Source organism: Gymnoscopelus microlampas (assembly GCF_963454915.1).
Source record: "Gymnoscopelus microlampas genome assembly, chromosome: 17".
Classification (NCBI taxonomy): domain Eukaryota; kingdom Metazoa; phylum Chordata; class Actinopteri; order Myctophiformes; family Myctophidae; genus Gymnoscopelus; species Gymnoscopelus microlampas.
In genome coordinates, this window is record NC_139954.1 from 18,048,852 (window position 1) to 18,071,816 (window position 22,965).

At 44.2% G+C, this 22,965-nt stretch overlaps 1 protein-coding gene across 1 annotated transcript in view; it reads right to left on the minus strand.

Moving 5' to 3' along the window:
- Positions 1 to 503: 503 nt before the first annotated feature.
- lats2 (large tumor suppressor kinase 2) overlaps positions 504 to 22,965 on the minus strand; it is a 42,257-nt gene continuing 19,795 nt past the window's right edge. The window contains exons 3-9 of the mRNA XM_084083723.1: positions 12,752 to 12,884; positions 10,807 to 12,473; positions 9,296 to 9,523; positions 8,711 to 9,065; positions 7,890 to 8,078; positions 7,134 to 7,240; positions 504 to 5,467 (exon numbers count right to left, since the gene is read on the minus strand). Coding sequence (XP_083939849.1) covers positions 4,877 to 5,467; positions 7,134 to 7,240; positions 7,890 to 8,078; positions 8,711 to 9,065; positions 9,296 to 9,523; positions 10,807 to 12,473; positions 12,752 to 12,884 — 3,270 coding nt within the window. The 3' untranslated portion in view covers positions 504 to 4,876. The remainder of the gene's footprint in view (positions 5,468 to 7,133; positions 7,241 to 7,889; positions 8,079 to 8,710; positions 9,066 to 9,295; positions 9,524 to 10,806; positions 12,474 to 12,751; positions 12,885 to 22,965) is intronic.

Consider the following 22,965-nt stretch of genomic DNA (forward strand, 5'->3'; position numbering starts at 1 on the left):
GGAGTGAGTTGGGCTCTGCTGTGGAGGGAGATGTCTGGAGTGAGTTGGGCTCGATTTGGAGTGAGTTGGTTTTGGAGTGAGTTGGGCTGTTACCAAAACCGCAACCCGCAGCTACCGATATTTACAAGCAACTTGACAGAAAACAAGGCCAAACTCGCTTATAAGAAGTGGACATGGCAACACTATCGTGTTACGTAATCTTACAAAACAAAACAAAAGTCAAAGTAATTAACTCTCATTAGGCCTACAGACTTAGGCCTACAGATATCTGACCAGTCATTGCCCCCCCCCCCCCCTGAGTAGAAGACATTTCTTCTTTTAAGTTACTATTAATGTAAAATATCAATTGCAGAATATTGACTGATGTGATATCGGATTTATTCTTTAAACTCTGTCAAGTTAGTGCCAAGTCACACATTAATTGACAGTCCATTATATTCATTTGAATACAATCTTGGCTATTCATTCACCACGTCTCAATAAAATGAAACCCAAGTCCACATTGGTTAATTTAATTTATACATATATTTTACACAGGACAGTGAAAGCATTTTTTACAAATTCTGTTCATACATAATATGAAAAAAGATATATAGTTGTCCAAATTACATCTATAATACTGCGCAGACATGGATGTTTGAATATTAGCACAAGGGAAATGGGGAAAAAAGGAGGATAAAGATACAAAACATGTATATCTGTATAAATATATATTCAAGAATAACAGAAGTGTATCATACATTAAGGAGCATCATGGCACATATGAGACTCCCTTGAGTAACAATACAAAAGTGAAAAAGCAACATAGGCCTACACAAGTAAGAAAGTCAGTTAACACAGTTAAGTCCTCAGTGTTAATTTAGCTCAGAGTGTACAAATGGAACCAAATGGACCCTTATGAGTCTGCAACTAAATGAGTGTACACCTGGAACCAAATGGACCCGTAATTGTGCACTCTCTGAGTTAAGTTAACACTCATACTTTTACGGTGTAGAATACCAACCAAGTCAGTCATCAGTCACTAACCTTTAGACACGAGAAGAAAAACAAAACCACATCCAGGAGGCACCTCACACACTCCACAGAACTGCCACAGAAAGCTTTGTTCTCGTATAAAGCTATTTGTCACCGAGTAGTCCTTCCAGGTGAACACGTGTGTATTTGTGTGTTTACATATATTTGGCAGCCTGCCAAGCAAATACGCACAGGCTGGTTGTTAGAGGGTTTCAACAACTTGGGAAGCCCTAAAAGTAGGCAAAAAGGCTGAAGTATTGTGCTGTCTATTATTGACAGCCGCCATATATGGCGAAGACGCAGTTACTTATACCCATAGAGGACTGAGTGCTTAATGTATCATGAAGACATATGCCATGATTCTGTGAATGTAGTCTTACTGCACCTTTAAAGGAGTAGCTCACCCAAAAAATACTTATTTTCTATCAATTACACACCCCATGAAGCCTTGAATTCATGTATTTGTTTTTGTCGCATTCCTAAGCCAATAATTTGATGACCAGGTGTATTTCCAGTAGGACACACAAAGAGTCTTCTTTGTGTCTCCTACCGGATACATTAGCCGGTAGGAAACGGTATCAAATTATTGTCTTACGAATGCGAAAAAAAAAAAAGAATCCACGAATTCAAGGCTTCATGGGGTGTGCAATTGATAGAAAAATAAGTCATTTTTTGGGTGAACTTTGTGTTATTGTATGCTCTCCCTTATGTGAACATAAGTGTGTGTGTGTGTGTGTGTGTGTGTGTGTGTGTGTGTGTGTGTGTGTGTGTGTGTGTGTGTGTGTGTGTGTGTGTGTGTGTGTGTGTGTGTGTGTGTGTGTGTGTGTGTGTGTGTGTGTGTGTGTGTGTGTGTGTGTGTGGCCCTGTGCGGGCAAAGTCAAAACCTTTCGCCCACTTGAGAAAGACTAAGATGATCACATTAAAAACAAGAGGGTGGTAAGTTTGTGCTAAAAACACACAAGGCACATGTAGAGTAAACCAGAAGAAAATAACAACAATGCATTTCAATACAAAGAAGACAAAAAAGGACAAAAGATTAATTGTAACTTGTCTGATGAACACCAATACGGATTTATCTTTCCACCAATTACATGGTCTCAATTTAGAGTGTTGACGTGTGGCAGAAGAACTCATTTAAATTACCTCATCTTTACCCCTCCCGATCATCTAGTCAAAATACAGAATACTGCTGGAATTGCTTGATATTAAAAAGACCAAACAAACCGTTGCTCAGTTTGACTCGAAGAGAACAATATAATTGGCTGATTGTCAATAAGCGAAAAAGAACACGGGCGATTATGAAGCGTAGTCTGTCCGGGCAACAAGGCTCCGATGCAGGACATGGCACAGAAGTCATCAACACGCTCATAAACTTGTGGTCACTTTAAATTAAAAAAAATGTACCAAAACACTAACTCTTTGACAATAGAAAAAAAAAGAACCGGCATTGTAAAATAGAGAAAGCTTTTCATTCATATACATTTCATGAAACCAACACTGCCATGCTCTTCTTTTAACTGCTTGTTGTTGTTTTTTATTTGTCTGTAACTTATCTCTCCTTTTTTTTGTCTCAGTCCCCACCCCATTCTCCTCCCTCTCCCCCAATCAGGGCCAGCCTGATTACAGAAGGGGAGGAGTCTACCATCTTTCATCAAAACACTGATCTCGTTAGTTTATACTCCATCACACAAGAGTGTCATTTGTCAAAAAGACACATTTGGCAAGCGACAACATCATAAATGAGGCCTTACAAAGTGGCAGATTTTCTCATTGACATTCAACTACTAGAGAGGTACACAACTTGTCACTTCCCAAGACACAAGCACACTTGGCAACTGAACTGATCCAACATTTCTTGTAGCATAATAAAAAAAGAAGTGTACATGTAATAAGGATAATAACAATTATAACGTAAATAATAATATTAAATCACAATAATAAGCAGCATGGGGTCATGTTGTAACTGAAAGGCAATATATATATATATAAACCATTATATTTTTTACATAGCGTGTTTCAGTATTAAACGCCCAGAAAGATATTAGGTGTTTAGAAAACTATATATAATGTCTTTTCTGTATTGCACATAGTCATACTATCACATATTTTGTTTGTGTAAGAACAAGTTGCTTTCTTTGTTTGATTCATGTTTACATACTGTAACTGTCACCACAAGAGGAGTGGAGACTGGTTTAAGTTATAACCTGTGTGTGTTCACCATCAATGGGATCCAACCTTGCAGAATGTGTAATACTGCGTGTGTGTGTGTGTGTGTGTGTGTGTGTGTGTGTGTGTGTGTGTGTGTGTGTGTGTGTGTGTTGAGGTTTTATGGTAGTGAGCATTGAAATGATGGGGTGCCAACAAAGGAGTGTAATCCTGAGCCCTATGGCAACAGAGTGGAACCCCATTAGTTACTACACGGTCTATAAACCGTAGCATCTTTGACGGCCCTGACAGACCTTTGGAATATTCCTAACTTTATACCCTGTGCTAGCGGTCAGTTCTAGTGGGTGCCATTGCTGGCATTCTCAAGATATAGGATATGCAACAAGAACTTTTGTCCGGAACACAATAAAAGCAACCACCGTAACACTCCGTCAGTCTGGCAATTTCACAACACATCAAAATATAAAACAATGAACGCAACGTCATGGCACCATGAAAGGAGGTGGATACAGGTATCCAAGAGTGAACCAAAGAACCCCTGTTTGGTTTATTTGATTGTGATTCTGAAAACCGGATTAACTGTTAACACAGATTTTGGAAATCACACTATGGCAATGAATGGATTGTAAAAATAGCCCTACAGATATTGCCACAAGGTGGCAGTAACCAACTTTTTTTCTCTGTGAGTAGATAAAGTTTAAGAGGATTTGAGAGTATTTGCTTGCCCATTAAATCTGACAGAAACCTCATGTAACTGCCAAAAGAGCACTGAAAATTACCATCAAATATATCTGTTAATACCTGCAGAAACCAACCTTATCGGACCACTCTGATAATGATGGACGAGCTATACTGGGGATACAACCTAGGGGTGTGTATGAGTGGGTGTGTGTATGCATGGAGGCGTGCATATGCGCGTATTTTGTAGCTTATTTCCGAAGAGCTGTGATAGAGGTTTCATTTAATGACCCCCCCTCCCCCCATACACACACCTCCTCCAAAAGGCCGTAAACTGAATCCACTCTTCACATTACAAGTCCGTCAGTCTCTCTCTGAGTGTAAAGCAGCTCAGGTAAAAACAGGAAGCACTTCCATGTGTTACTTCCTGTGTCAAAGGTCACCACATAGGTGTTTCAGTCAAATGTAAGACCCAGGGTAGAAGGAATGGGGACACGACACCAAACACCAAAGACCCCTGGTTCACAACAACCTCGTCTAAACTCCTCAACAACCTGTTGGATCCGTAGAGCCTCAACATTTCCGCGGACGTAAGACTGTGGGCTGACTTTGACCTGTTTTTAAGATTATCATTGTTTTCCTAACCACGTAGGCCTTGACCCTCGACCTGTCCAGCTCCACGCAGTACGTTGCAGTTTGGTCCCGGATCAGGGGCAGTGAGTCTGTCAATGTTGTCTTTCTGCGCACACTTAGATTCTGCACAGCAGTGTCTGAATTATGAAACAGATGTTTTATGTCAACCTGTTCTCACAATTCACACTCATCATTCTGTCTGAAACACACGGTTTTACACACACACACACACACACACACACACACACACACACACACACACACACACACACACACACACACACACACACACACACACACACACACGCAGATCGGGCATGTCGTGAACTGAAGTAAGTGAACACCCGTGACTCATGATGAAGCCAGCCAATCAGCTTTGGCCTGCCTAGACATACACAGGCTCACATCCCTCCCCCTGCTCTTCCTCCTCCTCCTCGTCATCCTCTTCTTCTTCTTCCAACTGCTCTTCCCCCTCTCCTTCCTCCTCCTCCTCCTCCGGGCCTCCCATGCCGCAGACTCCCCCAGTGACCCCGGCGTGGGCCGGTGCGGCCTCAGGGGGCTTCGGGTAGCGGAAGGGGCAGCCGTTGTCGTCGAAGAACCTGCGGAAGGTGAACTCGTAGAAGGCATGCTCCGGGTGCTTGCCGTGCGGCGAGCAGAGCGCGTCCCAGGCACGGCTCATGCTGTCCCCGCTGTCGCTCCACGCCCCGCCGCCCGGCCCGCACCCCTCCTCCTCCACGGGGTCAAAGTTGGACGTGTCCATGGGGTGGGCGATCTTGGGCCGGTAGGGCGCGGGCTGCTGCCGCAGGTTGCTGGAGAAGTCCACCTGGTGGAAGAAGGGATGGTCCTTGATCTCTCCGGCGCCATTTCCGCCCACCCTCTCCTCGGCAGAGCAGCACAGACGGCCGATGATGTCGACAGCCTCGGGGCTCAGCTTGACCTGGGGGGGAACCTGCAGCGTGCTCTCCCAGTTGATCACCTGGGTGGGGGCACACATAATGTTACAGCAACGTCCTACGACAACGTGTACCCCTAGGGGTAGGTAATACAGCGGGTATGTGAGAGAAAGTATATGTATATATATTTTAACAGCCTGCAGATATTTTTCTATTTTGAAAATACTTATTGAAATGGTATGGCCACACCTACAGTGCTAAGGACCAGCTAAGGAGTCCATTTGTTATCTGTAATGTTATATTCTTCATTCATAGCATCATATGCCAGCTATTTTTCTCTTCCAGTTTTCTAAGCAAAGTGTTGTAGACCGGTAAAGAGGGTACTTGGATTCAGAAATCAAGAATACCATGGTGTTATTTGACCCCTTTATCCACTTTTCATTAAATCCTTACAGTCAGCCATACAGCTGGTATAACCAAAAAGTCATTATAGTAATTTTGTATTTAAAACAACTATTGTAATAGTTCATTACTTTATCCAGGGAAAGTTGACTTTACAGTCATACTGGAGTTGCCCTGTACACAAATTACAGTACTAAGAAGAGGCTCATACACAGTCAACTTCATCCAACTCCAAGTACACGATTTGAGTACAAAACTTAATTTTAAGTACACACTGTAACTCTGTGTTCACACTGGGAGCTACAAAAGATACAAAACTACAAAGCAAAGCAGCAAATCTGCCGCCAAGTCGCTGTTTAAGTGTTGAACAACACACTCGTTGACACCATCAAGCATGCGTCTGACGAGTGAGGAAAAAAATTAAGGCTTGGGTTAAAAAGAACAGGGAACTTACTGATGGAAATAATTAGTTTTCCCCCCGTTACAAGCCGGAATTGTGTGGAGAAAGAAGGTACTGTATGTGGAAATGGGTTAAACATCACTTCTCCTTTTGTAGCTTTGTAGCTGCTAGTGTGAAGTTGAAGCCAGATCAACTTTATTTTGTAGCTTTGTAGCGGGTGACAAGGCTACACTTGTATCTTCATGTCGCCATCTGCCATTGAAAATAAATTGTAGCCTGTAGCTTTGTAGTTTTCAGTGTGAACTCAGAATTACACTACCATACATAGGCATACATAAGTGCACCCAACTCCAAGTACACAATCGGACACCAAGTACATCATTTAATGAAAACTACACACTGTAACACTATTATACATACATAACTACATCCAACTCCAAGTGCATAATCTGACACTACTGTAAGTGCATAATTCAATGTTAAGTACACACTGTAACACTATCATAGATAGGCAATAGGCATACATAAAGTACACAATCTGACACTAAGTACTGTACATAATTTTATGTTAAGTACACACTGTAACACTAAGTATACAGTATGATATTAAATGTAAAGTTTAAAATTAAGTAAACACCCACCAACAAGGTGTTATCTCTGATAAGACAACAATGACAACTGAAAGCAATGAATATATTACCATGTATCACCATTGTAAGCCAAGATATTCTATTGTTGTTGTTGACCTTTGTTGACCATTGTATTATTATTATTTATTCATATTTATTCTTTTTTCATTTTTGGTTGAAGTGGTTCAAGTAGACATTCTCCTGTGTCTTAAGTCTCAGATGAAAATTCAGTCAAGTCGATCACCCAGTCGGCCAGTCACCACAACGAAGGTGCAGCAGTGACAGTTCCAACCTTCCCGCCTCCCCATTATGACTGACCTTTATCTGGGTCTCGGTGGGGGTGGGCGCCAGGAAGGGGGGCTGGCCCACCAACATCTCAAACAGGATCACTCCTACACTCCACCAATCACACAGCTGGGTATAACCTGGACACACAAAGACACAGTCCTTCAATCACAACTCATACATCCAACAAGTAAATCAGATTTTAAAAATAAATTAAAGAAACATCATGGAATCTGATTTTTGATTACAGCTAGGCTGCCCTAGCGCGTCTGATATCCTGTCTAGAGGGGCGGGTTTAAATCTCCGGAGAGAGAATCCGCCGGATCCCATTAGTTCACCGATCTGTGCTCCTGCCCCCGCGCCCCTCCTCCTCCCCAATGTGCAGCATTGAGAGCCCTGACGTCACAACATTTGGAGCGACGCCCACTGCACTCTGGTTGGTTGGGGAAATCACCCACTTCCTATTCCAGGAACGTCAACAGGCTGGTCCAGGCTCTTATTTTTGAGCAAAACGTGAAGGAAAATAAAAGCCTGGAGATCGAGGCTAGATTACAGCTAACACACACTGCACATTGTTTAGTGTTTCTTGTTTTTTTGGACTGTGTATATTGTAATGTAAACCTGACATTGTAACCATGGTTGCTGAGGTATCATTAAGAAGTTATATTTATGTAATGAGCTACAACACCATGTCAATGAGATTGATTTTTGAAGAACCGGGTGGAGAACCGGTGAACACTGCATTCATATGTATAGATAAGCATACGCTGGTCTTTCCGTGCCACCTACCTTTGCGAAGCAGCACCTCGGGAGCGATGTAGTTGGGCGTTCCCACCAGGGAGTGAGCCAAGCAGCGTTGGTGCTGTCGTGTGGCACTGGCACGCTGCTCCAGTGTCATCAGCCGGTCACCACAGCGACAGTTGGACACGTCATCCCAGAAGTCACTGGGCTCCATGCTGTCCTGTCTGACATGACTTCCTACAGAGGAGGACGAGAAGAAGAAAAAGTGGTATTACATACAAAGATAATATGCAATATATACTGTATGTTTTGCGCTATAAAGGGGGGGACCATGGGCCCACGCTATCAATATTTGTGTAACTGTCCTCATGAAATTATAGAAACTATTCATAGAAACTAACTAATCAGCACTGCGTTTTACCAAACACTTGAAACTCTTGTGGGAAAATGTGATATATGAGACCCAGTGTGTGTGTGTGTGTGTGTGTGTGTGTGTGTGTGTGTGTGTGTGTGTGTGTGTGTGTGTGTGTGTGTGTGTGTGTGTGTGTTAAAGCTTTTCAGCTGCAATGTCCGGGTACAGCTCTATACCACCATCCATCACCATAGTACGCCTGATTTTACACATCGTTGCCGTCAGGTGGAAACCTTGTATAACAAGCTCTTGTTAATACTTTTCATTGGTTAAATACTAAATACCACTTTCAACCTGGACTCCTCAAAGTCAACATTCCATTAATTATTTCCCAGCCCTATAGCGTACACTGAATATATATATTTTAATAAACAACGTGAGCTCAGGGACCCGCCCTCACCTTTCTGGTAGTACTTGGATTTTAATAAACAACGTGAGCTCAGGGACCCGCCCTCACCTTTCTGGTAGTACTTGGAGTTGTGCGTCCAGCGGAAGCCGGTGCACAGGCCGAAGTCAGTCAGCTTGATGTGTCCGTCCAGGTCGATCAGGATGTTGTCTGGCTTGATGTCGCGGTGGATGAAGCCCATCTTATGGACACTCTCGATGGCCAGCGTCAGCTCGGCGATGTAGAAGCGGGCCAGCGTCTCCGGGAACACGCCCATGCGGATGAGCAGGCTCATCATGTCCCCACCGGGAATGTAGTCCATGACAAAGTACAGGCTGTCCCGGTCCTGGAACGAGTAGTAGAGGCGCACCACCCATTCGTTGTCAGCCTCCGCCAGGATGTCCCGCTCCGCCTTCACGTGGGCCACCTGGGGCAAAGAAACGGTTATTTGTAATGGAATGCAATCCTATTAAGCTCTTGTTCCATGCTCCATGCCGCCACGGTAAGCTTACTCTTTTAAATGTTGTTGTATGGTAAATAGTGAATTTAATGCCCAAAATAGGGACAAAATTGGTTAATATCAGAAAAAGGTGCAGTGGGTTTTTTAAATGGGCATTACTCATCACGAATATTTCTTCCTGCATTTCATCCCATTACCTGGTTGCGGTTCAGGACGTCCTTCTTGCGTAGCGTCTTCATGGCATAGAGGGCACCAGTGTCCACCTTACGCGTCAGGCACACCTCACCGAAGGCGCCGATTCCCAGAGTCTTGAACTTGACGAACATGGCCTTGTCCATTTTGGCACGGCGCAGCCGGTTGTAATTGGACTCCTTCTGGTTGAGCATCTTCCGCATTTGCTCCTGCTCTGCTTCTGATAGGCCGGCCTAGGAGGAAGGAGGGGGAGGGATTAAGGAGAGGAAAGGGGTTGAGAGGAGTACGCGTTAGCCATGGGGCGCCCTGGTGGCTCAGGCTGGTAGTATATCTGGATCGGTTAATCAAACCTGGATTGAATCTGGCTTCCAGCACGGCCCACACTTCTTGCAGCTTTCGGTTGTCCGCCAGGCTGTACAGGCTTTTTGTTTTTTTGTTGTTTATTATGTTTTTTAAGCCTTTCAGCATCGGCAGCTTAAGTTACTTTTACAGAAGGTTTAGAGTGTGGGTCTTGCCTGTACCTAATCGTATTTCTTATTATGTTCAAAAATAACATTCTGCTTCTTACAGCAGTGGTTCTTTTTCATGTCAAGGACCCCCAAATTGATATGGATTTTCAAAAGCTTTCAAACATTTTCAAAAATAGCAGATGTACAAGTAGATCTGCTATTTTTGAATAGCCCACATATAAATTAATTAAGTGGTTAACATGGTTGTGATGCTATGTTAAATACTTTAGCTGGGGACCTCCTGGAAGCCCCCCCAAGGACCCCACTTTGAGAACCACTGTCTTACAGTACATGTATGAGTGAATGGCAAATAAAACATTGATTCTTGAGACCTGTGCTGCATCATGTCATTGTTATCAGGCAAAGAAGAAAGCTTGCAAATAACCAGAGAAGATTACAGCAGCTCATGTCAGCTCATTGTCTCCAGTCCATACTGTCTCCAGTCCATACCAGCAAAGCAACCCAACATTTATCGTAAAAACTCTGTCTGGTACTAACTGTGACGCATTTGGTCTCTTTTCAAAATGTTTCAAAATCTCTCTGAATAGCGGTCAAATGACCAGAGGTCAAAGTAATGGACATGTTCACACAGTAAGGACATGTTCACACAAATGCAGCCAGTGATTCATTGGAGGACATAGGTCATCCCTGTCTAAGAATGAGGGGGAAGAAGAGGGAGAATACTGTCATTGCCTTACATACGCCTCCCTCATCTTTTTGTTTTTATACATAGTTTACAATTGATGAGACATCAAATGTAAACTCTATGTATGTATGTATGTAAAAAAAAGAGAGACTCTTTTGACTGAATATTGGATTGGATTGCAAGCAGGCCAGAGGACGTGCACCAGATTGACCAGAATACCTTAATTAGACACGGTCTCTCACGTTCATAAATTGCAAATGCTTGTGATGTAAAAATTGCAATAGTCACAAAACTGTCACAGGCAAATGAAGCTGCCTGTACATCATTTAAAAGCATTTGGATTTTTATCTGGTCTTCTCACCTTGGACATCTCCTGTTCCAGCTGCAGCCTGCGGTTCAGTTTTTGCTGGTAGGTCTTCATAACGTTCTCGATGTGCTGCTCCATGTAGAACTTGAAGGCAAACGGGGAGTAGCTCTTGATGCGTGACTCTCTCTTCTCCTCGTCGCGGCCATTCTTCCTCACTGGGACTGGCGACGTCTGGATCTGCTTCTTGTCCTTCACCGTCTTCTCCCCCTTCGCCGCCTTCGTCTTATCCTTCACGTGCTGCTGGTTCTCCTCCCCCTTCCCGCTCCCTCCACTCCCACCTGCGGCGTGCACGCCTCTGGAAGTGGGGCCTCCGACGACCACGACGAGTTCGGGAGCTCCGCACATCGCTCCGGCCACTTCCATGGCCCCAGCCTCTCCACCGGCTGCCCCGGACATGAGCAGCGTTTTGGGGTATGGGGGCGGCGGGCAGCGAGGCTCCTGAGCTGGCTCCAGGGTGTAAGGCTCCTCTGGCATGTAGGCCAGGGGTTCAGCTGTCTCCTGGGCTTGAGCTTGGGCAGCCATCCAGCCGGGGTGGCAGGGTCCCACCGCGGTCTTGGGTTCGGGCCTCATCACCCGGATGCTCTTCACAGGCTGCTGGATGGGCGGTGAGGTTACTGCTGTGATGGTGTTGGGGGGCCCCAGGGAGGCATCCTGTTTGCTAGCTGTGGGTGGCGCTACCGCCATGGCGGGCCGGACGCTGTTGGGCGGCCCGGCCGAACGGTTGTTGAAGGAGTTGGTTCGACTGGGCACGCTTCGAACTTCCCCCCTGAACGGGCCCTGCGGCTGGGGTTGTCTGGCGGGAGGGGCCCCCTCAGGTCCCGGAGGCCCGGCCCAGTGGTGCTCATACAGGTCTAGGTTGAGGCTGGCCCTGGAGGGGGTGAGTAGGCTCTGGGAGAGGTCAGGGAAGTCTGGCCCCATAGGCCCTGGTGCCCCGCCGGGGGAGCGAGACATCATGTGGACCTGGTGGGAGGTGGGGCTGGCTTGGCGCGGATGTGAGTGGGCGTGGGGTGGCAGGTACAGGTTGGCGGGGTACCCTCCACCTCCTCCTGCACCTCCCCCACCTCCCGGCCCGTTCTGGCCCAGGCCCCCCTTCCCCTGCATGTTGACGTAATTGTCAGGCGACGCCATTGGAGGAGGCGCCATCTTGTTCTGGAAAGAGGCGCTCCTCTTGACCCCATAGCCCGAGGGCTCCATCATGTGAGGCCGGGGGTGGCTGTAGTCGTAGTGGGGACCTGGCACCGGGCCCCCTGGAGGCTGGGGTTGGAGCTGCAGGGGCTGGCCAGCGACATTGTAGGTGATCATGGGCCCATGTTGCTCCATGCTGCCAGGGTAAGCCTTCTGCTGAGCCCCAGGCGGGTACATGGCGTTTCCTGGGTTGCTCTGCGGAGCCATACCTGGGGGGTAGGCACCCATACTGGGGGGCCTGCCCATGGGGTTACCCATGGCAGGACCCTGTGCTGCACCAGACGGGGGCATCATGTAGTTCATAACAGGGGGAGCGCCCATGTAGGGTCTGGGCATCTCCCCCTCAGGACCATACGCTGCTGCTGCACCATCGTACATGGGCGCGCCCATCTGGTGGTATGATGGCATGGCACCTGCTTCCCCTGAAGCCTCCAGTGGGGGTCGGTGGTCCATGGAGTTTGGCATGCCACCTTTTCCTGAAGGGACAAGGAAGATTTCATCATGACTAATGTTAGGTTACTTACATGCAATAGAGGCGTGCAGTTCATCAAACTAATTGGTTTAATCGATTATAATCAATCATTATAATCATTATAATCAATCCAAACAGATTTTCAAAAATAGCCCCAAAAAAAGCAGATCTACAAGGTCACAATGTGTCACATCCCGACGCATTGAGAGCTGTGCGTGTGTGTGTGTGCTGTGTGCACGTGCGTGTGCGTGCGTGCGTGCGTGCGTGCGTGTGTGTGTTTACCTGGCGAGGTCTGTTTGATGACACGGACGATGAGTTCGTTGCGGGGGTCCAGGTAGCCCATCTTACTGATGTACTCTAAGGCCGCCTCAATGTTTCTGCTTCCTGTCTGCTTCAAGGCCCGCACTGCCATTTCCTGTTAGGAGACAGAAGGGAATGTGATAGTTAGAATTACTGGCCCAAAATTAGGGTTGAGTAATATACCAGAACCGGTACCACCACGTCCAATACTAGTATAGGTAGCGAATAGGTACCGTATTGTAGTGCTGTGTAAATTGTGTGATGATATAGGCCAATCAGTGTTAATCTTGTCAACTAAAACTATGACATAAAATGTTTGTCGACTTCCTTCAAAAACGACTGAATAAAATACTAAATAAAAACTAAGCTATGATGACTAAAACTATGACTATAATAACTTGATTGAGTGAATACTTTATTAACAGTTTGCAAAGACAAGCACAGGGAAGTACAGTTCAGTACAAGGTCTGTTAAGAGGATTTTAAACCCAAGAAAGCACTATGTCTTGTTTCCATTGGGGTCCTTTGTACTCCAATGGAAACAAGCCATAGTGAGAAATATATTGACAATTTCGTCAACAATTTCATTTAATTTAGTCAACTAAAACTAGAGTAAAACATTTCACAAGACTGAAATGGTATTTTATTCAAAAGACTATGGCTGAAACTAAATCAAAATTTGCTGTCAAAATTAACACTGAGGCCGATCTAGAAGGCAGCACTGGCAGCAGCCAGCAGCCTGTCCATAATCATAATTTGTTCAAATTTGACTGGGCAAAAACTAATATATATATATATATATATATATATATATATATATATATATATATATATATATATATATATATATATATATATATATATATATATGCCATGAATGTCATTGACCCTTTTTTTTTTTCATTGACCCTTTTTTTTACTGAAAAGTATCAGTTCTGGCACCGTTTAAAAAAATATGGATAAATGCACAATCGATACCCAACCCTACCCAAAAGGCAGTAGGGGTTCATGCACCAACAAAGAACTACACACACACACACACACGTGCATGCGTGCGCACACACAGACACACACAACAAGGATAAAAAAAATGATCCATGTCTTGCATTAAAACACAAATACACACACAACAGGAGGTAAAAAAAACAAACAAAAAAAAAACACAGGCCCTCTATAAATCAAACACATACACATACATACACAAACACATGTGTACCACCCACACACACACACACATAAATGAGGAGGATTTAAAAACATTGTCCCAGTGCCCGTCCATGCACCTGCATCCTCTCCAGTTGGGGTCATGTACCAGTGACTTCCTGTACCCGTCATAACAACATAGAAACAACACAGGCCACGAACATGTTCACAGCCCACACGCAGCACAACATCATCCAACCAAAATCTCAAACAGGGCCGCATCTATCAATTGCTTTCTTAGCGATTATGCTATTGATCACTTTTTCAATAGATCAAATAATCGTTTCAATGGCATGACCAAAATAGGGATTGATTATTAGTCGATTATTTTATGAACTAATAGATACATTTTTTAAATCGACTAATTCGATTAACAGATGCACCCCTCCCCTAACCTTAAATACTGTACTTCTCCGTGCTCAAGCCCTTCAACTGTGCCTGATTTTCAAAGTGTCTTTATACTTGGGTTTGATTTGGAGATTTCCACATTTTTGGTGAAGATCTTTTTTTTAACTAAGTTTTCATAAAGTTTTCAAAATACCCCAAATAACCAATCTACAAGCCCCCACGCGCCGTTTACAACGACTGTAGCCACACTACTTTCTTAGTTTACAATTATTTGTAAGTTCAAGCACCTCAGCTAATCCTCAAACCGGGTGAACGTTGTTGCTTGAGAATCTCTACAGTTAAAAAAGTGAGATTTCTGCCACAGCTGCATCTGTACAGTATATTCTAAAGTATAGAAAATACAACACAGCCGTGTCTGTATATTTTAACAGTAATAATGCAGTTGCAGCTGTTTTAGACTTACACTCTATAAGTTAGAAGAAACATGAACATTTAAAGATAGTGTCAGTGACCCAGGAGACCTCTCTAAACTGCCCAACTCAGTATTTTCTATAAGCAATCTTTAAAAAAGGATATATGTAGATGTTTAACAACAGTAGCCTAATTTACTGGTGTGGAAGCATATAATGTTTCGACTTGGCTCCCAGATGCCACCACACAGGTGGGGGCCAGGGGTGCTCATCCCACAGTTGGAATCTCGCGGTTCAACAGGTGGGTCATTGGAAGAGACCAGAGGTATGTAGGTCACCTATCTCAAAAATGTTGGTTAACCACAAAGGCCCTAAGCCAGCCAGAACAGGCAATTTATGATCAAGAGATGGAAAAAAACACTAGGGGCGATACTCGCAGAACATTCCAGCCAGTTTACTGCCTTTTATTAAAATTATGCCAATCATTCCACTGGTCGATCCGTTCATTTAAAGCAAGGACGATAAGAAGGCTTCTCAAACCTGGAATCCAAATGAGGAATTTGTTCCATCAACCCTGGACACTCGTTTTTTTGTTTTTTTTTTAAGGGTAGACCCACTAGCAAGAGGCTGGTGAGCCCATCTGGATCACATTGTGAGAAACTGGAGTTTAAATAAAGATTTCAAAATGTATTATGATATCTAGCCAATCGATAGACTATCGTAGCATACAGTACTAGCATTTTATTTTCATTTTTTTACTTTCTTATAGAGCTATATAATAGTCATAAATGATAAGGGGCCCTATTTTGGGCGGCGCCTTACCCTTTATCCCTGAACTTCTTTGCCATTTTTTACTATTTTGAAAAACCTTTTCAAATAGTCCGATATACATCAACACGTTGCGAGCGTGTAGATTGGCTATTTGAAAATGTTTTTCAAAATAGCAAAACATGGCAAAGAAGTTTAGGGATAATGGGTAAGGCGCCGCCCAAAATGGGGCCCAAGATGTATAATGCTGATACTTGCAGAGACAATTTCACAAATAAATAAGTATTTGCTTATTTATTTTACTTGTTTACTAAATGGTGGTGTGTTGAAATGGAATGAAACCCATCACGCCTTTTTTACACAATCGGATATGTACCTTTCAAGAATCCTGTTTTGGATTTTTCTATACGAGAATACAAAATGTGATCTGGGGTTATTATTGCCTAAACTAAGGGTCTATTCGGCTTAACAAAAGAATAACCATAGATAAAAACAATTTTTATGGTCACAAAGGGTTAGATCAGGAATAGTTTATTTGGAGGACTTTACTACCTTACATACTATTACTATTAAATTAAACAAAGACAAACCAGCAGCTATTCTTATGGTTCACTCCATACCCTCTCTGTGTTCTTTGTAACAATGTAAAGATTAATAGCAGAGCGCCAGTGGCCATGGGTGAACTAGCAGGGGATTCAAACAGGAAGCCATTCAGATACAGTATATGTATAGCTGGCCCAGCTACTGCATGTCTTGCCATGTCCCTTTACTCTATTTACACTACATAAGGTCATATTGTCCTAGTACAATGTGTGCCAGTACACACTCACAAACTGTACAAGTGGTCAACTTTACTTGCAGACTGCTTCTGCACAAACATTGCCAAGTCGAATTCCTCTGCTCGCTTTCTGAATCTCTCCTCCTGTCCTTTTCACTCTAGTGAGTGAGCGAGCATGCAAACAAACAGCCTCCCACAACAACTAGGCTGCAAACAGCCTCCCACAACAACTGGGCGGCTGTCACAATTATTAAATAATCGCCTGGTCACAATTATTTGAGCTAATTGCAATTATTTAGTATAATTGTTAGAATGATTTCCATTAATTTGTGGTAAAAACAGCAGGATGAAATTAACACCAATGTCATGATATTTCCATCATTATTTCGACATTACTGTCCACGCTTTTTAGTTTATTTTTGGACCACTTACAACCTGGTGTCCCTAGTTTAGGTATTTAGATGAAATTCTAAATGGCAAAACATTTAAAAAATGTTGAGAAATGTTTGAACGTTTGTGTGAGCGTGTAGACCAGCTATTATCACTATTAGCCCCATAAGCATAACATTACTGTAGGCATAATATGCTTTATGGTTTTTTAATAACATTTGTCTGTGAGCAAATTTGGTTTACAAAGCCTAAACGGAAAACAGAAATGTAACATTTATTTATATTGCTTTGTTCTAATGTTCTAAAGTTCTAATGTTCAATGCCCAAAAATATGAAATCGCAACTATTTGTATAACAATGAATGGTAAGCTAAAGTGTCATGATCGTGACAGCCCTACCACCAACAACATAAACAAGGCTGTGAACCCAACACTAAACTAAAGAGAGGCCTCTCTGGTTCTCTCCCACACCTAGATGAGGAAATCCCTATGAATGGCATATGACCTCACCACACAGACATGTCAACTCAGACATCGGGGCCGGCTGCTGCCACTCTGCAGGCATGCAGGCTTGCATGTGTGCTCCTGCAGGCCAGTGGCGCAACAGCAAGCGCGCGCTGAGACTCTGTACCGCAGCCATGGCCATGGCCTAGACTAGAGGACCACACCATATGCATCACAATACAGGGGTTACAATTTAAACTGTATGCAATTATCTTTTTTAGGAAAACTAATGATTATATACCATATACATGTATACGTTTAAAAAAACAGTAGACGTTTTTATGTAATCAGAACAGAGCGATCTGCATGTTGCGTGCTGAAAATAGCATATCTAACAAGCACACAACACATCACACCGTGATGTATTATGAACTTGCACATCAGCTATTTCCCGGCATTACACCGACCGTTATTATGAGCAACCAGCATTTCCAGTGCCATTATAACAGAGGCATCCCATTATTCCTGTGACCATATCAATGACCCAAGTTTCTAATGGAAAAAGTGCTGAGAAAGGAATAAATAAGAAAACACAGCAGGGGACAGAGAATAGATTTACTGGCACTGGTCTCTGCCCAAATGTTTGGGCCACGGAGCACGCACACATTCAAACATCTGGGACACACATTCAGACATCTGGGACAAAGTTTCAAACATTTGGGGACACAGAGTGGACACACATTCGAACGTTTGGGACACCTAAGCGCCCTGGAGGGAAGGAACCGGTCAAAGAAAAAAGTAGTTTAAAGGAGGAGTTCACCCAAAAAATGACTTATTTTCTATCAATTACACACCCCATGAAGCCTTGATTTCATGGATTTATTTTTGTTTTTGTGGCATTCCTAAGACAATAATTTGATGACCATGTGTATTTCCGGTAGGAGACACAAATAATCTACTTTGTGTCTTCTACCCCGGATACATTAGCTGGTAGGAGACGGGAATCAAATTATTAGCTTAGGAATGCGACAAATAACAAAAATAATCCATGGATTCAAGGCTTCATAGGGTGTGCAATTGATAGAAAATAAGTCATTTTTTGGGTGAACTCCTCCTTTAAGACAGCGGCCAATGTTTTCAGCTCTGAAAGGCAGGAAACAGTAGGTTCACGTGTGTGTGTGTGTGTGTGTGTGTGTGTGTGTGTGTGTGTGTGTGTGTGTGTGTGTGTGTGTGTGTGTGTGTGTGTGTGTGTGTGTGTGTGTGTGTGTGTTGGTTTTTGGGTGTGTAGGAGTGGGTGTGTGTGTGTGTGCAAAAGACCATAATGTACAGTGTAACCCCCCCCCCCCCACACACACACACACACACACACACACACACACACACACACACATAGAGCATAAACAGGCAGTTTGGTTATTAAGTTAACCAGGGGTTAACCAATTGACCCCCTCCTATTTTTTCTCTACACCAAATCTCTAAGCTGAAAATAGCAGATTGGTGAAATGTCCGTCTATTATGATATGTCTGGAACAAGGATGTTAGGCTTTATGTGGCTGAATTAACACTCACTAGACCATACCCGGTCGACGCATCCGTGGGGGGATATGCGCACATGATCTGGCAACCCGGGAGGCAGTTCGTCCCATAGCTGGGCAGCCCCGTAACCATGGCGACATTGTTTGACACATAAACGCTAATAAGAAGCTGAGATTTGATGAAATTGAAAAAGGGGCTTCACAGTTAAGTTCAGATGGTAATGGTCAATGGCTGTGTGCAAAATCAGAGCAATTGGTCCAGCCAGTGAGGAGAACCGGGTAGCTTCACCTCCACTACTACAAACGCACAGAGGTTACTAGAATTATAGTAGGATAGTAGGATAGTAGGATGACTGTATTCTCTCCGTAAACCAGTCTTCCTCTATTATTCTCTTTCTTTCTCTCTCTCTCTCTCTCTCACATACAAACACACGCACACAGTGACACAGTGACACAGTGACACACACACACACACACACACACACACACACACACACACACACACACACACACACACACACACACACACACACACACACACACACACACACACACACACACACACACACACACACACACACACACACACACACACACACACACACACACAGTGAGTTTTTCCTCTCTGTATAGCCCTCTGTTTTTCTCCCTCTCCTTCTCGGCACTGTGTGCATCTATGCATGTGTGTTGTGCTTTAAGGGGTGTGCCGTGTGTTTCAGTTTGTGTGTGTGTGTTGTGTGTTTTTGTGTTTCAGTTTATATGTGCATGTGCATGCGCATGCGCGCGTGTGTGTGTGTGTGTGTGTGTGTGTGTGTGTGTGTGTGTGTGTGTGTGTGTGTGTGTGTGTGTGTGTGTGTGTGTGTGTGTGTGTGTGTGTGTGTGTGTGTGTGTGTGTGTGTGTGTGTGTGTGTGTGTGTGTGTGTGTGTGTGTGTGTGTGTGTGTGTGTGTGTCTGTCTGGGTGGAGTCGCCTGTGGACGGGCCTGGCGGTGCGTTCCAGCCCTGACCCGGCTGTCATGGCGACAGATGTTCTCTCCCAACATTCCACAGCCCAGGAAGCAGGAATTCAAGCTATTTGTATGTCTGTCTTTTCTCTCTGTCCGTCCATCTGTCTGTCAGTTGTTCCCCCTCTCCCTCCCTCTTTCTCTCTCTCCGTCTCTCTCTCTCTCCAGTTTTCTTAGACTTAAGGACCATTCACACCAAGCACTATGACTATAACTATAAAATTATGGTTTTAGAAATTGTTTCAAGTCAAGTGGATGGCAGAGTCCACACCACAACTATAACAAATACAATGTTGAACAATATAGTTGTAGGTTATAGTTATTGTTCTCAGTGTGGACGGCCCTTAAAGGCTGATTTCTTGCATGCTGGTGTGTCACATGCCAAAAATGGCAGATCTACAAGCTCCCTCACGCGCTGTGAGCTTGTGGATCTGCTATTTTCGGCGCACAGCACCGGCGTTCAACTACAGTAGGTGAAAAGCAGGGTTTGTGCGGACTCCAGTCTAAAATATCCAGAGCCACATTGTCACTCATGTCATAATGGTCACGTTCACAAGAGTCTCCACTAACCGCCAGCATAATCACAGGAGTATAAATGTACACCCCACCGACTGTGCACAGATGTCTGTCCACAAGCACGTGTGTCTCTCTGCCAGGAATGAGTGTATCATGTAGAGATGTTCCCATCCCATTTTTTCCTTCCTGTATGTACAGTATATGTATGTATATGAGGATGGAATGCCATCACATCACATAATTTTTTATTTCTAGTTAGACATTGTAACTTTACACGCGCTCCTACCACCACACATGTTGTTGTTTAATTGAGTAGCATAGAGCTATCATCACGTGATAAATGATGTGCTATATCGGATGGATGCTTTGGCTCGTGTGCTCGCCGATACCAGCATTTTAGGCCGTATCTGAGGCATTTCCGATACTGGTATCAGCTCCAGTATCACACACAGACACAAGTAACCTTTACACACACACACACACACACACACACACACACACACACACACACACACACACACACACACACACACACACACACACACACACACACACACACACACACACACACACACACACACACACACACACACACACACACACACACACACACACACACACACACACACACACTTCTTCTACGGTTTAACGATCATCAAATTCCATATGCTGTGCTGCTGCCAGCCAATCAGAGCTCGGATAACAAGACAAAGAGAAGCCATCCCATCAGACAAGACTTTTAAATGAAAGAGGAGAGAGAGACGGAAACAGAAAGGGGGAAATGGAGAGATGGCAACAATAGAGATCTAGAAATGGAGAGAGAGAGAAAGACAGGAGAGGAAAAAATAATTTGTCTTTTTTTCTTATATTAGTTTTCACTTTGACCCAATTCTGAAAGACATTCCAGTACGGGACCCTGCAAATCAAAGCCATCTGCTGGACCTGAGCGGAGCGGGGATGGACCGACATGCCAAGACACACACACACACACACACACACACACACACACACACACACACACACACACACACACACACACACACACACACACACACACACACACACACACACACACACACACACACACACACACACACACACACACACACACACACACACACACACACACACACACACACACACACACACACACAATCATGAATAGTAGCCTAATGCAGGTGTGAGTCCATTGTGTTTGTATTGTGTTATAGGTATAATGGACCCCCCCCCAAAAAATCCGGCACAATAGGTGTCCCTCCTTATTTTCATCTCTGGGAATTGGCAACCCTAACCTTGCCATACCTTAGCTTTTGCTGAACTGACGCCACTGGCCTCTTCTACATCATAAATCAATTCATCAGTGGTGATAATGACACCAGTGTGGGCCTGATGTGTACTTTGTTGTATGCTGACAATTGCTGATCCACAAGCTCACAGTGTGTCACAGCGAGACTCTTTGTGAGCTTGTAGATCAGCTAATCTTGGCACATGACAACACACCACCGGTACAACATCTTAAATCATGTATAACAGAGCAGAGTTAGGAATGTCCAGTCATGTGGCCAGAGCGCGACGACAGCAAACGTACATGCTCCCGCCCACCCATCCACACACTGTACCCCCCCGAGTCACATCCTGTCGACCCCAGAGTACATAAACGCCGCCATATTTGTTTGTCTCACACACATTGCATCGGCGCCTTTTAATATGCTTAGTGTGTGCGTCGCATTCCTCCCTGTCCGGCTAGCCGGCCATGCCTGCCGCACTTTGCCCCTGTACTGCAGTGGGCCTGAGGCGATGGACCGAACCCCCCCCCCCCACCACCCAACACACCCACCCGCACGCACACATGCACGCACGCCCCTCTCCTCCCTACAAAACATTTCCTTTTCCTTTTAAAAAAGGTGATTATGTAACGGGCCACGTCTTACTGTAATTTGCGTCTCCAGAGAAGAGGGGGAACAAAACAGACAGCCGGACCCAGGGGGGGCCCAGGGCCGCCCCTGGGAGGAAGGACGGGGGGCTTTTCAAGACCCCTAAGGGGCCGTTCTGCCGCGGCCATTAGCATTCTGGAATGTGGCAATAAAAAAAAGGGGGATCCAGGCTATGCAGAATGACTGGTCTGTTTGCTGGCCCCTGACACACACACACACACACACACACACACACACACACACACAATATGGAGATACAAGGTTTCCACCTGACATTGATATTAAGATATGAACATAATGACCCCATAATGCCCCAGCGTGCATGGCACTGTTTCCCAAACAGGGGGTCGGGACCCAATTGTGGGTCGCGGACTGATTTTTGTGGGTTGCGAGTAAATATCACCCTTTTTTTCATACATTAAAAAGAAATTCAAACAATTTTTCATAAACAAAATTAAAACAATTTACAATAAATTCCACAAATTAACTTTTAAGCAACGCGTCGTAAGCTTGTAGATCGGCTATTTTCACTAGTTCAGGGGAGACATCAAATTTCTCTTTTGGGTCACAGGGTAAAAGGTTTGGGAACCACTGGTCCAGTGAGCCTTGCTCCTCCCATATGACTATATCACTGAAGAATAAATACAAATGTGCAAAGAAGAGTCTGAGAAAAACAAAGGCATGAATACACACATAAAGGAAATCCATACAGACATGCACAATTGCACATACATAAAACCAAAGGTAGTCAGGCCATGGAATGCACAAATGCGCTGAACAATTAATCAAAACATTATCACAAATAATCGAAAAACAATCAAATTCGCAATATGAACTAGTGCAATTTCCAAATCTCAAAGGCTGCAATTG